Consider the following 15,981-nt stretch of genomic DNA (forward strand, 5'->3'; position numbering starts at 1 on the left):
TCTCTAGCATTACCCTCCTCACCCTCAGCCTTAAAGAGGTCTTGTCCTTTTGTCCTTCGGCCAGAATCATGGAGTTTCTCCTTGGGTTTTGTATGTCTCTTTCTGCCGTGGCTGCTGTAGCTCCACTTCTGGGGCCACCCTTGAGACAGGGCTGGAAGAGAGAAAAAAAAAATTAGAATTTCCTGTTGGTGCTCATGCTTCTTATTAGATTTCTGCTGGGCCCTTCAGTTCAGTTCAGTCGCTCAGTTGTGTCTGACTCTTTGCGACCCCATGAATTGCAGAACGCCGGGCCTCCCTGTCCATCACCAACTCCCGGAGTTCACTCAGACTCACGTCCATCGAGTCGGTGATGCCATCCAGCCATCTCATCCTCGGTTGTCCCCTTCTCCTGCCCCAATCCCTCCCAGCATCAAAGTCTTTCCCAATGAGTCAACTCTTCACATGAGGTGGCCAAAGTACTGGAGTTTCAGCTTTAGCATCATTCCTTCCAAAGAAATCCCAGGGCTGATCTCCTTCAGGATGGACTGGTTGGATCTCTTACGTTTTTAATAATTCTAGGAGAAAAGGTAGGAAAAAACTAAACAAACAGGGAACTTGCCTTCACATGAGTCACTTCTTCAGGTTTTTACTTTTCTTCCCAATCTACCTGCTTTTGCTTAGTTTTCAGATTCTTTAAGTAGTTGCTTTATGGATTTAATTCTGAGTTTTTGTTATAATCAGTGGTAGAGAAAGGCTATAGGCTTATTCCATCCTGACTGATACTGGAAATTGGTTTAGATTTTCTGAGTTATAATTCTCAACTATTCTTGGTCTGATGATTCATTATTATCTTTTTAGGTCATTGTTTCTTTTAATAACTCAAAAAATTCCTCCATATTTTTAAATGTCTTTGGGAGGAAGGTTGGTCTGAATTACTTTGTTGTTACCAGAAAACAGAGTCCTGGACATTTTTTCAAAATATAGATCAAATAATGTCACTGGCTAATTTTTTCAGTGGCTTTCCATTATTTTCAGGATAGCATGGTTTTGCCACTTCCCTTTGGCTTGCCAAATGTTTCTGCATGCTCCACATAAACAGGCTCATGGAGAACTAAACAGATTATGCTTCTGAGTTTTCATATATGTTTATTGGCTGATCCTCCTTCCTTCTTCATCTTAATTCTTATTTGTCCTTCAGAATTCAGAATAATTATTACTACCCTTGAGATATATTCTCTAAATTTTCACTCTGTCTTATATGCTCCTCTTCTTTTACTTAGTGCCCTTAGTATGCTTTTATCATGTATTTATCAGTGCCTTCAACAAATATTGAGTACCTACCACATGCTAGACATCTCACTGTAAGCTTGTAGGCGAGGGATCATGCCTTATTTGACTCAGTATATTCAATGCTTTGCCCAGTGTATGTGAAGATAGTAGGCAATAAATAAATGAATGAATTAATGAAGAATAAATTTGTTTTTAGATATTCCTTTAAAAAAAAACCCTTTAAATGGCTGGCTGTTGCACACTTAAGTACATTGAAATTCTTTAGCCTGCCATTTGAAGTACTACATACATTTTTTTGGTAGCCTTACTATCTAATGTAAGGATTACTTTATGTTGGAAAGGACTTTAAAACTTTTTGTTCTATTTTTATATCCATTGCTTTAATTATCTTTATAGGAAATTAATAATTTCCTTTATGACTACCAAGTGGTAGTCTTTTCTGTGTTTGAATATAGTTATGGTTGAAACTCACTAACCCTGAGATTGTCATTTAAGGACAACTCTCATTTTTATGTTGAAATCTGTGTGTGTTTTGTTGTTGGTTTTTGGCTACGTCATGTAGCTTGTGGGATCTTAGTTCCCCACCAGGGATTGAACCCAGACCCCTTGCAACTGCCAGGGTTAGTGGAAATTAAGAAATTTAAACAGGGAGTTGAATTTTCTTAGACTGAAATCTCTGTAGCTTCTTTATTCTTAATGTAATTATTCTCCTTAAGACATATAGAAAAAGTCCAAAGCTCATTTTTATCTCTTTAGATTTTTAAAGATAGTTACTTGTCCTTTTTGAATCTTGTCTTCTATAACCTACATTTTCAAGATTCTTTGTGCTTTTGTTATTTTGGTTGGTCTGTTTGAATATTTAGGAGTACAGATCTGTATGAGGTAATCTAATTTGTAATTTGACCTGTGTAAAGGCCTATTACTTGTCTAATTGTAGGTGTCATCAATGAACTCTAAAGTCAGCTTATTTGCTAGTTACATTGTATTAAAGACTAGTGATTTCATTATTAATTAAAATCTTTAACTTTTTTTACTTCATTATTTACACATGCATTTAGACTTTTGGATCCAAATAGCATTCTTTGCATTTGCTGCTAAGTCACTTCAGTCATGTCTGACTCTGTGTGACCCCATAGACGGCAGCCCACCAGGCTCCCCCGTCCCTGGGATTCTCCAGGCAAGAACACTGGAGTGGGTTGCCATTTCCTTCTCCAACTCGTGAAAGTGAAAGGGAAGTTGCTCAGTTGTGTCCGACTCTTCGCGACCCCATGGACTGCAGCCCACCAGACTCCTCCGTCCATGGGATTTTCCAGGCAAGAGTACTAGAGTGGGGTGCCATTGCCTTAAGAATGGCCATTGCCATTGTCTAAAGAAAGAGTATTACTTTCTTTAGACCAGAAAAGTTTTATGATATCTTTGGCCACTTATTCTGATTTATGTTTGGGCATACTCTATTTATTTGTTGGCCCTTGTTTTTCATTTTTCTAATTGTTTTAATATTTGTTTTTTTTTTTTACCTCTTTCATGTTCTCTTTTTTTTTGTTTAATAGTATTTTTTTCATGACCTTGTGTAGATTTTCTAACCATATACACATTGAAATAAGCAAGAACTATCTAGACTAAATAAACAAACAAGATGTTAAACTGTCTTTGGATTTAGTATAGTGGTTGAATCCTCTTTTGATATTTATAGTTGTATGGCCAGTCACTGAACAGTTTCTAATGTTTTCACCTTGCATGGATCTACTTTTGGTAGGGAATCTCCTTTCTGTTGCTTCTGCCTGGTTTTCTGATACTCTGATAAATTTTGTGGAATATATGATTCTTAGTGAGTTTAGTCAACAAACTCAGGCATGCACAAAATTTTTATATCTTAAAATGTTAAAAAATCGTAAAGCCTTTATTCTGCTCACATGGAAGAAATTTATCTTAGTAAATTTGAATTTTTCTTCATTACCTGGGGTTGTATATAAATTTGGGGGTGCCCATATAGTACCATGTGGTAGAGAGGGACATTGACTTTTCAGTCATCTGTCCTTTGAGACTTTCTTCATTTCTATTGGTATTCAGTTACTGGTCTACATAGATTGTTCCTAAGCTATTCCTGATACCATTCCTCAGGGCCTATTCAGTTGTGCTGATCCTGTGTGCTTTATCCTGCCATACTTAATTACACAGTGTGTTGGGACAAGGGAATTTGTGAAGCTAAGGTCCCATCTGTCTAGATATATTTGACAGTTATTTCTTCTCAGGTTATGTCGTCTTCCTAGGGATGACCGTCCCACTCTGTTCTTGGTTTATGCAAAAAGAAAATCTTGGTCTCATTCTACTCTTGGTTTGCCTAAACTCTGTGGTTTCTGTGTTCCCCAACCCTGAGGCTTAGCTTGATGAGTGTAGAGGGCTATGGAACCATTGCATAAGTACTTGCCAGAATCCAGTATGCTCTCTGTTTCCTTTTTAAAGGCTTCTTTCACTGCAAACTGTAAATATTTCTTAAGACTAGAGGATGGTAGCTTTGTTCTGATTTGTATATTTTGAAAATCTATTACTTGCTTATATCTTGACTCTTTCCCTTAACCCCAGTACTGGGGATTTGGAACTCAGACATTGTTGTTGCTTTTGGTTGAATCATCTCTTATCTAAGACAATGAATGCAGCAAGATCTAGTTGGCCAAATTAGGGCAAAGTAAGTATATATGTGTGTATGCATATAAGAGAGACAGAGAAAGAAATAAGGGATAGAGAGAGAGGGAAGGGAGGAGGGAAGGTGAAAGGAGGGAGTGAGCTGGGGGTGGGGAGATGAATAGATACCAAGAAAACAAAAAAGATAGGTTTTATTGGTTACAATTATTTTATCAGTACATTAGAACACTTTACTACTAAAGTCCCTTCTCTATGCCCCCCGTAGCAACTTGCTCCTGATAACTGTAAAGTACATCTATACCAATTTATTTTCTTTTTTGTAGTTTTATTTTCTTTCCAGTACTTGTCTATTGGAAGAATGACTAGAGGGTATTTTGGAAGTACTAGTGATGATGGTAATGGGAAGATTGGAAGTGTTGGCAATAGGATGCAATTCTTTGGTACAAATAGTTTTTGTGGAATAGAGATTTGTTGCTAACTGTGTTGGGTAGTAAATATGAGACAGTGAATGGATGGAGTGAGAAGGAGGAACTTTCTGTTGAAATACCAATGCATTCTGTCTCTGTTTCTTTAACTTTTCCAGCCCTTTAATAGTCAAATAAAAGCGATCTGGCTCCTGTTCCACATGCTTTGATAAGTTTAGAGCTCTTTCCAGTGTTTTTGAGAATACAAGAATACTTATATCTTCTAAAGTCAGTTCATTTCTCTCCTCATTGACATTTGAGTCTATCATAGCTGCCATTCTTGTTTTGCAGCTTGTTACTTAGAATCTGGAACTAATACCCTCCCTTTAGTTTAACATGGTTTTTGTGATTCTTGGCCTAAACAGGTGGAATGATGAAGGGATAGTCACATTGTCTTTTACTGCCTTGTGCCTTAATTCTCTGTAGTACCACATATCAACACTCAGTTTGAGTATAGTTAGAGAGAATCATTGCTCAGGTTAAAAAAAAAAAAACTGAAAAAAAATATTGTAGAGGATTTACAGGAGATTTCTCTTTGGGGCTACACTTATTCTTAGCTTGTTCTTGTCTTGATGTTTATCTTCCTTTCTGTCTCTTCAAAAAATAGAGCAGAAACAAGAGTGAGATTTGTGTTTCATTTAAAATTCACCTCATGAATCTTAAAAATACAAAGGAAAAATACTTCACAGATAGTTGTTAAATCCCTAATTATTGTAAATGCTGAAACTATAAATATATTAACAAAACTTGAATAAATTAATGAGTAATAATAATTCTATGAAAGGAAATTAGAGATAACTGAACAGCTCCAACTTTTGAGGTAGTTGTCATGAAGTATGACCATGCCTTATGTAAATTATTTTTAATACTACTTTAAATGACTCAAAAGATATACCAATATCCTTTACTAACACAGATTTTTAAATATTTTAATGCTTACCTGAGACATTTGACTGTTACCTTGTTGGAATCATAGTTGTTTTAAATTTAATTTTGAAATATTTTATGTTTATAACAGATGAATATGAACGAGAAGAAACTAGGCAAGTTTATATGGACCTAAATAGTAACATTGAGGTAAGTGGTAGTGAAAATCTGAATATTTTAAAGAGAGGCATTTCTAAGCAAATTAGAGTAATAGCTACAAAAATATGAACAATTGTTCTTGCTAAAGGGATTATTATTTACCTTTTGATATATGATTATATCTAGTAAAATTTTCAAGATTCCATACTATGAGTATTAATGTTTTGTTTTTTAGTGTTTTTTTTAATTTACATGTTAGTGACACCATTTAACTTAATTCATTAGATATTAACTCTGTGTCAAAGACTAGCACATTTTGGCACATAACCATTAATTTGAAAAACTTAGCAACTATTATTAATCTGTGTCTGGTGCCTGTTTACTTTTTTTAAAAATCCCATCCCCTGTCATTCTTCAGTTTGCTTCTCTGCTGTAATTCTTTCTTTTTTGTTTCTCAGACTTGCTAAGCTCTTTCTGATCTTGCTTCTTTGAATTTGTTCTTTCTATCTAGAACTTTTCGTATCCAAGATCTTGTGCAAATATATATGCTTAATTCTGCTTTTTTATTACCCTCCTTACTGTTTCACCTGAAGTATCTTTCTACTCAGTCGTCTTCTCTCCTCACCTTGTCTTAACTTTCCTGAAGAGCACTTAAAACTACATGATATTTATTTGATATACACGTGCACGTGTGTTGTGCGCACGTGTGTGTGTGTGTGTATTTGTGTTGGTGTGTCTTCTTTCTTATACTGAAATGAAAGGATAAGGACTTTGTCTTATATCCTAAATGCCTAAAACAGTGCCTGGCACATAATTGACAGTAACTATTTATTAAATGAATAAATGAATTCATCCAGTTTTACAAATCAGGATTTGTTGAATGTTGAGTGAACTCATGCTGACAGGTAAGAAATATAATTTGAACTCTTATTGGGAGAGACCTCACAGAGATTATACTCTAATAGATTGTAAGCAAAAATCAATTGAAAATTACAGATTTTGATGTGGGCTATTAAGTAAATGACTAGAGTACTAATAATTGTTTTGCTGCTCTTTGATATTATATAACCTGTCTCCAGTGCCTTTAAGCATCTGGGAAGCTATCATAACAGGCATTCTCAGTACATTTTTGTAAATTGTTTAATTATTAAAAGTTACAGAATTTTCATTATTCAATGTTGTATAGTTTTAAATATAATGATCACTTGATACAAATTTATTATTTTCATTGCTTTAAGAAAGCTATTTAAAAAGCCTTAGTATGATTCTTAAAACTTAAATATATTTCAGAAAATGATAATAGCTTTTGAGGAACTTCGTGTGCAAGCTGAGAGTTCCAGACTGGAAATGCATTTTAAGTGTAGGAATCTTTTTATTTTAAATATTATTCTTCTGCTATTTATATTTTTAATAGATTCTGTTAGTGTTTTCATACCTTCAGCTTGATGCCTAAACTGTTGGAAACTTTTATGCTGTATATGGTTTTATAAGTCCCTCAAAATCTTGTGGAATGTGGCAGAGGATTGGTATATGTTAAAAATACCCTGTTTGCCTCAAAAGCTACATTTTCCCTGAAATCAAATTATGATTTGTACTTAAGTTTTTGGAAGTGTGATTTGGTCTTATTTTTACATTTCTTGGTCAAGTTGCATGTTAAAATAATAATAGATATACTTTTAAAATCTGTTATTTCAGACTAGTGTGTTATAAAGAAAAAACTTTTATATATGTGCTGTTATAAAAATTATAGAATTTTAGAAAGTTATTCCAACTTAGATATTGTTACATTTACTTAACAGAAGTTTAGCAGCAAGAAGATAGCAGTTTCATCTTTTCAGAAACCATTGGAATTTAATATCTACATAAATAACAAAGTGAAATAAAATATCAGAAACTTAAAATTTTGTTTGTGATACAGTTATATTAAAGTATATTTGTTTTACTTTCAAAGTAAAGGAAGATTATGAAAAAACCCAACACCTTGAAGAAGAGTACAAGAAGGAATTAAATGACAAGGAAAAGCAGGTATTTTTTTATAAATCTATTTTTTATATCCTTTTATTTGCTAATAAATGAGATACTTAAAATTTCAAGAGAAATTTTTATTTGCTGCCTGCTTGATAAAGTTCTGAATTTTAATATTATGTGTATTTAAATATATTTTCCATATGCCTTAATTTCCATTGACTCAAATTTGCACATACTTAATGCTATCCCTTTTTAAAAAATCAGTGCATCTTCTACAATATTTATATTAGTGGGTGTTAGGACATTCTGTAAAAATATATAATTTTGTGAGGACTTTTGTTCAGATAAAAACTTCATAAAATGTAAATATGATCATGATCATGCAACCCACATTTTGCAGTTTATTTTGAAATATGCGATTCATGACACCAATGAAGGTGAGCTAAAACGTTCTTTTGCTTCTTTCTGTTAATGTCACATAGTGGGAAACTTGAAAGTGGTGAGTTTATATTTTTTTAGAGTCACAAGAATGTTGATTTTAGATGATGATTATGCCAACTTCAACAGTTTCAAGATTTCTGAATCCAGAATGGGAAATGAAATATAGAAAGGAATCTTTGGGTAGTATAGTTATTTTAACTATCATCTCTCTACTTCTCCCTATTTTTTCTGAGTTTTTACCTGACTTGGCACAAATACCTTATAATTATAGATAACAAGGATATGTACTTAAACAATAATGGCAAATACTAATTGAAAGTACAAAGAAGATTCTTAGAGTTTTCTGTAGAGTTTTCTGTAAGTACTGGCTAAATAATAGAATTCTAATTTATGTATTATACTTTGATCTTTTAAAAAAGTTAGCATTTTTTTCCTGTATTTTAACCATATTTTTTTAACCAGATTTCTGAAAGAAGGAGGTAGTCTTAAAAGTGACAAGTGTGCTTATTATACAGAATACAAAAATAGAATAAAGTGCTGAGAAGCTTGTTGGAATCCTGAGTGCATGAGCTGAACTTTCAGATCTTGGGTGTTCTTTGTGAAAATGATGCTGTGGCCAGCTAGTGTTTTGCTGGGGACTCTGTGTTTGTTGTTTAGTTGCTTTGTTATATCTGAGTCTTTGCAACCCCATGTAGCACGCCAAGCTTTCCTGTCCTTCACTATCTCCCAGAGTTTGCTCAAACTCAAGTCCTTTGAGTTGGTGGTGCCATCCAACCATCTCATTCGCTGTTGCCCCCTTTTCTTCCTGCTCTCCATCTTTCCTGTTTTTCCAGTGAGTTGGCTCTTCACATCAGGTGGCCAAAGTATTGGAGTTTCAGCTTCAGCATCAGTCCTTCCAGACAATATTCAGAGTTGATTTCCTTTAAGATTGACTGGTTTGATCTCCTTGCTGTCCAGGGGACTCTCAAGAGTCCTCTCCAGCACCACAGTTTGAAAGGATCAATTTTTCAACGGTTGGCCTTCCTTATGGTCCAACTCTCACATCCATACATGACTGCTGGAAAAACCATTGCTTTGACTATACAGATCTTTGTTGGCAAAGTGCTTCTCTGCTTTTGAATACACTGTCTAGGTTTGTCATAGCTTTTCTTCCAAGGAACAAGCATCTTTTATTTTTGTTGCTGCAGTTATCATCAGCAGTGATTTTGGAGCCCAAGAAAATAAAATCTGTTACTGTTTCCACTTTTTTCCCCATTTGTTTGCCATGAAGTGATAGAACTTGATGCTGTGATCTTAGTTTTTGTCATGTTGAATTTCAAGCCAGCCTTTTCAGTTTCCTCTTTCACCTCATCAAGAGGCTGTTTAGTTCCTCTTCACTTTCTACCATTACAGTGGTATCATCTCCATATCTGGGTTGTTGATATTTTTCCCAGCAATCCTGATTCCAGCTTGTGATTCATTCTGCCTAGCATTTCACATGATGTACTCTGCATATAAGTTAAAAAATAGGGTAACAATATATGGCCTTGACATACTCCTTTTCCTGTTGGATATCAGTCTGTTGTTCCATATCTGGTTCTAACTGTTGCTTCTTGACCTGCATACAGGTTTCTCAGGAGGCAGGTATGGTGGTCTGGTATTCCCATCTCTTTAGGAATTTTCTATAGTTTGTTGTGATCCATACAGTAAAGGCTTTTGCATAGTTAATGAAATGGATGTTTTTCTGGAAATTCTTTGCTTTCTTCATGATCCAGTGAATATTGACAATTTGATCTCTGGTTTCTCTGCCTTTTCTAAATCCTGCTTGTATATCTGGAAGTTCTAAGTGTTATTATTTGCAAGACTTTTTTTTTTTTTTTTCCTAGAAATCTCCAAATTCTTTGCCTGGGAATGTAAACTTTGTTGATAGCGTTTCGGGGCTGGGTTAGCAGGACAGGCTGTCTCATCATTCCATATGTTGACTTCTTAGTTATATCTTTTGTCTCCAACCTTTCCTGTGCCTAAAATCCAGGTTTAGAGATTCTTTTTTTTTTTTTCCCCCTCTGATTTGATCATGCTGGTGTCTCTTGCAAAGATGTAAAAGGATTGTTCTCTGATTGGCTTTCAGGGAGTAGAGTCCAGGAAAGGAGGGTTAAGAGGCCTAGAGAAGCCTTACTACTCTTAGCAGACTTTCAGTCTCCTTGTACTTTTTGTTGTTGTTGTTCAGTCTCTCAGTCATGTCCGACTCTTTGCAACCCCATGGACTGCAGCAAGCCAGGCTTCCCTGTCCTTCACTATCTCCCATAACTTGCTCAGATGTATGTCGATTGAGTTGGTGATGCCCTCTAACCATCTCATCCTCTGTCGTCCCCTTCAATCTCTGTCGTCCCCTTCTGCCTTCAGTCTTTCCCAGCAGCAGGGTCTTTTCCAATGAGTCAGTTCTTCACATCAGGTGGCCAAAGTATTGGAGCTTCAGCATCAGTCCTTCCAGTGAGTATTCAGGATTTATTTCCTTTAGGATTGATTGGTTTAATCTCCTTGCAGTCTAAGAGACTCTTAAAGAGTCTTCTCCTTTTACTTAGTCTCCTGTTTCATACCTAGCTTCCACAGTGTCTGTTACTTCAGATTCTTGAAACATTCTGGGTTTCTTTAGGATTGAATTATCTTGCTTCTCATTTGTAATCTTCCCTGTGTAGACTCTTAATTTTGATCTTGCATTTCTATGCTAAATCATTTTCTGTTCCCTTTCACTGTTTTCTTTTTTTACATTTTGTGGTTTAGATTATAGAAGTCTCATGGTTTCATGGAAGATGAAGTCCATCTTTGTTGTTTTTCTGGTGATTTTTTTGGGTGGTTTGAAGATGAAAATAGGGTAGAGAGGTCTTTCTGCCATCTTGATCTGTGAGTCTTCAGTCTACAAGTTTATCTTTCACTTTTCCTTTACATGCACTCTGTATTCTATCCATCTAAACATTTCAGCTCTCTGAATAGAAGCATGATCTTTTGATCCTTTGTGTTCTTACACAAGTCTGGAATGTTCATTTCTTCCTGCTAACCTGAATACTTAGACAAGACTAAGTACTTGTTTATCAAGATTCAGTTCAATTCTTTGAGAAGGATTAATTTTTGATTACATCCCCCAATGTAGATTTAGATTTAGGTTTTTTTTCTAATTCCTGTAAGATTTTTGTTCTATAATAATATGCAAGTTTTATTGTTTGTCACCTGGTCTAGGCTATGAGTTTCTTGGATGAGTTCCACCATGTCTGTATATTCAGTCCTTATTATGGTTTCTGGAACAGAGTAGGTGCTCAATAATATTTATAGAACAAATGAACCAGTAGATTCCAATATATAATCTTCTAAGTGATAACTTAAAATGCTTATTATAATATTAAGAATGTTGCACTAGTTTGCTCATTCCTTCATTCAATAAACGTTTGCTGTGCAGGCATATACTAAATGCCAGGCACAGACTGATGAAAAGCATATAAGGAAGTACATAAAATGATCATAGATGATGATCAGTGCTAAGGTATAATATTTAATTTTTTGTATCTATAATGTATTATTTAAATATTTCATTTTAGGTATCACTGCTATTGATCCAAAATACTGAGAAAGAAAATAAAATGAAAGAGTTAACATTTCTGCTAGAGGAGTCCAGAAATAAAATTGATCAATTGGAGGAAAAGACAAGTAAGAATTTATATAAGAAAATATGATAATGTCTTATGTATTCCTCTTGTTATATTTAAAATTTTAGCTTTCATTACAGTTTTATTGTAATGAAACAGTTTTGTTGTAATGTTTTGGGCTTCCCTGGTAGCTCATACAGTTAAAGAATCTGCCTGCAGTGCAGGAGACGCGGGTTCAATCCCTGGGTTGGGAAGATACCCTGGAGAAAGGAGTATTCTTGTCTGGAAAATCCCCATGGACAGAGGAGTCAGGTGAGTTACAATCCATGGGTTTTCTAAGAATCAGATACAACTGAGCATGCATACACCACACACACACTAGTATCCTTGCCTGGGAAATCTATGGACAGAGGAGCCTGGCAGGATACAGTCCATGGGATCACAAAGAGTTGGATACAACTGAGCAACTAACAGTTTTGTTGTAATGGTTTTTAATGCTGTAATTCTCCACCCAGGTTGAAAAGTTGGAGGAGGGAATAACAGTCACTTAGGAAGCTTTTTCAGAGAAGATGGGCTCCTCTTTTCCCTTTCCATACCCTCATTTTCTTCAAGTTTCAAGAAGGTGCTCCATGAAAACAGGGATCTTTGTCTTTTTTCGTTCATTGATGCATTCCAAGTGCATAAAACAGTGCGTAATATATATTAGGCATTCAAATATTTTGTAAATAAATGAATACTCTAGGAGCACTATGGAGACAGTTATTAATTATTCTTGGAACAAGGCATTTGGAAAGGCATTAAGGAAAAATTGTTTGTTGAAGTAGACCATGAACGAGTGAAGTTGCTCAGTCATGTCTGACTCTTTGTGATCCCATGGACTGTCACCTACCAGGCTTCTCCATCCATGGAATTTTCCAGGCAAGCGTACTGGAGTGGGTTGCCATTTCCTTCTCTAGGGGATCTTCCTGACCCAGGGGAATTGAGCCCAGGTCTTTCACATTGCAGGCAGATGCTTTACCGTCTGAGCCACCAGGCAATGAATGCTGTCAGGTATGCCAAAATGTTAAACCAGCAAATATTAAAGCCTAAATAAGACAGTTCAGAACTTTCCTGGTGATCCAGTGGTTAAGAATCCGCCTGCCAATGCAGAGGACACGGGTTTGATCCCTGATCCAAGAAGGTTCCACATTCGTCGGGGCAACTAAGTTTATGCATCACAACTAAAAGAAAGAAAGAGTGAAATTGCTCAATCTTGTCCGACAATTTGTGACCCCATGGACTGTAGCCTACCAGGCTCCTTCATCCATGAGATTTTCCAGGCAAGAGTACTGGAGGGGGTTGCTATTTCCTTCTCCAGGGTAAGTAGACCATAGATGATTAAAAGTTCCCTAGACAGTGAATTGGAGAAGGGAGTGTAGGCGGAAGAAATGGCTTGTGCAAGTCTTAAAAGTGTGAAAATTAGGGTATATTTGAAGCACTGATTACTATATGTTAGTATACTAGTGTAATATAAATATTAGTATATATCTTTAAGTCTATATCTTAAAGAACTCAGATAGATGAGACTGGAAAAGATGTTTGGATCAGATTATGAAGGATCTTTAGTGTCATGTAATATTTTAGACTATCTTTTTATTGAGTATTTTTCAAACTTGTTCAAGTAGTAAGGTACTTGAAAGGTGTGCACTTTGTGAAATACTGTGCTCCTTTCAGAACATCATGGAGATCTTGTGGCAGTTTTTCACTTTTCTCTTAAAAACATGGCAAAGAATTATTTAGTTCCTGTTAACCTATGCCTGCTCATTTTACCTTACTGTCATTACTGTGTCCTGTACTCCAGATACTGAAACTGTTTAACTTTTACATTTTATGTTCTCCCTCTCTCACCGGCTTTTGGCTACTTCTGCTAACCTAAATGAACCTTCTACCTCCTCTCCAAATCTATTGGCTGAATTCTCCTGAACTCCTTATTGTTAAGAGTGGCTTAAGCATTACTTGTATGTCTCCTGTGATCTTGAGTGTCTTGAGGGCAGTGTCTTACTAAATATCTTTGTAACTCTATACTGCCCAACATGTTGCTATACATATATATATAAAATAGAATTTTAATAGGTGTTAAGATGAATTCATATTTAATCTTATCATATAAACTGGAAACAACTTATTGGTAATAAATAACATTGTATGATTCTGCAGACTTATAGCCACTGAAATATACATTTAAGTTACTTTTCATTGTTTCCCATCTATTTATCTGTCTTCCACTTGGTTTTCTCTTTGTTTCAGCTTAGATATCTTCTACTGACCTGTTATTTAACCCTGCCTTCTACTGTGTCTAATTGCTTTTAAACTCATTTATTGAATTCTTAACTTTAATCATATTTCTTCCTTCTAAAATTTCCATTTAATTATTTTTCTAAAGATTCCACTTCTCTGGTTAACTTCTCTTTTAAAAGTGACATTTCATCCTTTTTGAATATATTAGTCATTGATATTTTATAGTTCTCTTTTTACTTCAACATCTGGTTCACCTTTTGATCTGTTTATTTTTAAAAACACAGTAAAATACATATAGCATAAAATTTACTATCTTAATCATTTTTAAGTGTATGGCTCAGTGGTACAGATACATTCACATTGTTAGGCAGTCATCAGTAGTATTTATCTCCAGAACTCTTCATCTTGCAAAATTGCTGTATCCATTAAGCAGTAACTTCCCATTTTCTCCTCCCCTCAGCCTTTGGTGACCTCCATTCTACTTTCTATTCCTTTTTAATCTTACTTTTTAGTGATTTGTCCTTATCTTTTGATGTGTCCAGTAATTTTTTGATTGAATTCCATACATTGTTATAAGAAAAGTTACAGGCACTGGCTGATGTTGTTTTCTGTTTGCTAGGGAGAAATTGGACTGATTACTGTAATCCAATTAGAGGCTAACTGAATGAAGGGAGATAGTCAAGTTGATGAGTTTTTTTTGAGTCTTCAATTTTGTTTATTCAGCTCTTTGAGACCCATAAAACTATGCTATTTAAAAAAATTTATTTATTTTTAACTAGAGGATAATTGCTTTGGAATATTGTATTGGTTTCTGCCATATATTAACATGAATCAATCATAGGTCTATCCCCTTTCTCTTGGGGACAGGAGGTGGTTCCCACCCCTCTAGGTTGTCACATATATGCTGTCTATTTTAATCCCCTGGAAACAGCCCTCTGCTGGGACCAAGTCAGCATTTAAGCCTCTTGCTCATGCCTAGAATCAGTAGATGTCAGCTAAATTTTGTCAGTTGACTTATTAGGACGTATCTGTTAGTAATCTTAGCCTCTTCAGTCATTTTTGTTTAGATTTGTTTCTGTGTTTACTAGTTATTTTCAGCATGAAGGTTGGTCTGTTACCAACTACTTCATTCTCCCTGGAACTATCCATTTAAATTAATTATGATCAGCTAATTTTTATTTTTAACATTTTCTTCAGTTCAGTTCAGTCGCTCAGTTGTGTTTGACTCTTTGCAACCCCATTGACTGCAGCATGCCAGGCTTTCCTGTCCATCACCAACTACCAGAACTTGCTCAAACTGATGTCCATTGAGTTGGTGGTGCCATCCAATTATCTAATCCTCTGTTGTCCCCTTCTCCTCTCGCCTTCAGTCTTTCCCAGCATCAAGGTCTTTTGCAGTGAGTCACTTCTTTGCATCAGGTGGCCAAAGTATTGGAGCTTCAGCTTCAACATCAATCCTTCCAATGAATATTCGGGATTGATTTTCTTCTCCAACACCACAGTTCAAAACATCAGTTCTTCGGCACTTAGCTTTCTTTAGTCCAACTTTCCAGTAGTCCATACGTGACTACTGGAAAAAACAATAGCTTTGACTAGACAGATCTTTGTTGGCAAAGTAATGTCTCTGCTTTTTAATATGCTGTCTAGGTTGATCATGGGAGAAGGCAATGGCACCCCGCTCCAGTACTCTTGCCTGGAGAATCCCATGGGCAGAGGAGCCTGGTGGGCTGCAGTCCATGGGGTCGTGAAGAATCGGACACGACTGAGCGACTTCCCTTTCACTTTTCACTTTCATGCATTGGAAAGGAAAATGGCAACCCACTCCAGTGTTCTTGCCTAGAGAATCCCAGGGACGGGGGAGCCTGGTGAGCTGCCATCTATGGGGTCACACAGAGTTGGACATGACTGAAGTGACTTAGCAGCAGCAGCAGCAGGTTGATCATAGCTTTTCTTCCAAGGAGCAAGCATCTTTTAATTTCATGGCTGCAGTCACCATCTGTGGTGATTTTGGAACCCAAGAAAATAAAGTCTGTCACTGTTTCTATTGTTTCCCCATCTATTTGCCATGAAGTGATGAGACTGGATTCCATGATCTTAGTTTTCTGAATATTGAATTTTAAGCCAACGTTTTCACTCTCTTCTGTCACTTTCATCAAGAAGCTCTTTAGTTTGTCTTAGTTTTCTGCCATAAGTGTGGTGTCATTGGCATATCTGAGGTTATTGATATTTCTCCCAGCAGTCTTGATTCCAGCTTGTGCTTCATCCAGCCTTGCATT

At 35.8% G+C, this 15,981-nt stretch overlaps 1 protein-coding gene across 2 annotated transcripts in view; it reads left to right on the top strand.

Moving 5' to 3' along the window:
- SYCP1 (synaptonemal complex protein 1) overlaps window positions 1-15,981 on the top strand; it is a 136,965-nt gene that overhangs the window by 10,976 nt on the left and 110,008 nt on the right. For both annotated transcript variants that reach the window (XM_060413293.1, XM_060413286.1), the window contains 4 exons: window positions 5,395-5,453; window positions 6,693-6,762; window positions 7,354-7,427; window positions 11,381-11,489. In XM_060413293.1, the coding sequence (XP_060269276.1) occupies window positions 5,395-5,453; window positions 6,693-6,762; window positions 7,354-7,427; window positions 11,381-11,489 (312 nt within the window). The remainder of the gene's footprint in view (window positions 1-5,394; window positions 5,454-6,692; window positions 6,763-7,353; window positions 7,428-11,380; window positions 11,490-15,981) is intronic.

This window comes from Ovis aries, chromosome 1 (assembly GCF_016772045.2).
Source record: "Ovis aries strain OAR_USU_Benz2616 breed Rambouillet chromosome 1, ARS-UI_Ramb_v3.0, whole genome shotgun sequence".
Taxonomy (NCBI): Eukaryota; Metazoa; Chordata; class Mammalia; order Artiodactyla; family Bovidae; genus Ovis; species Ovis aries.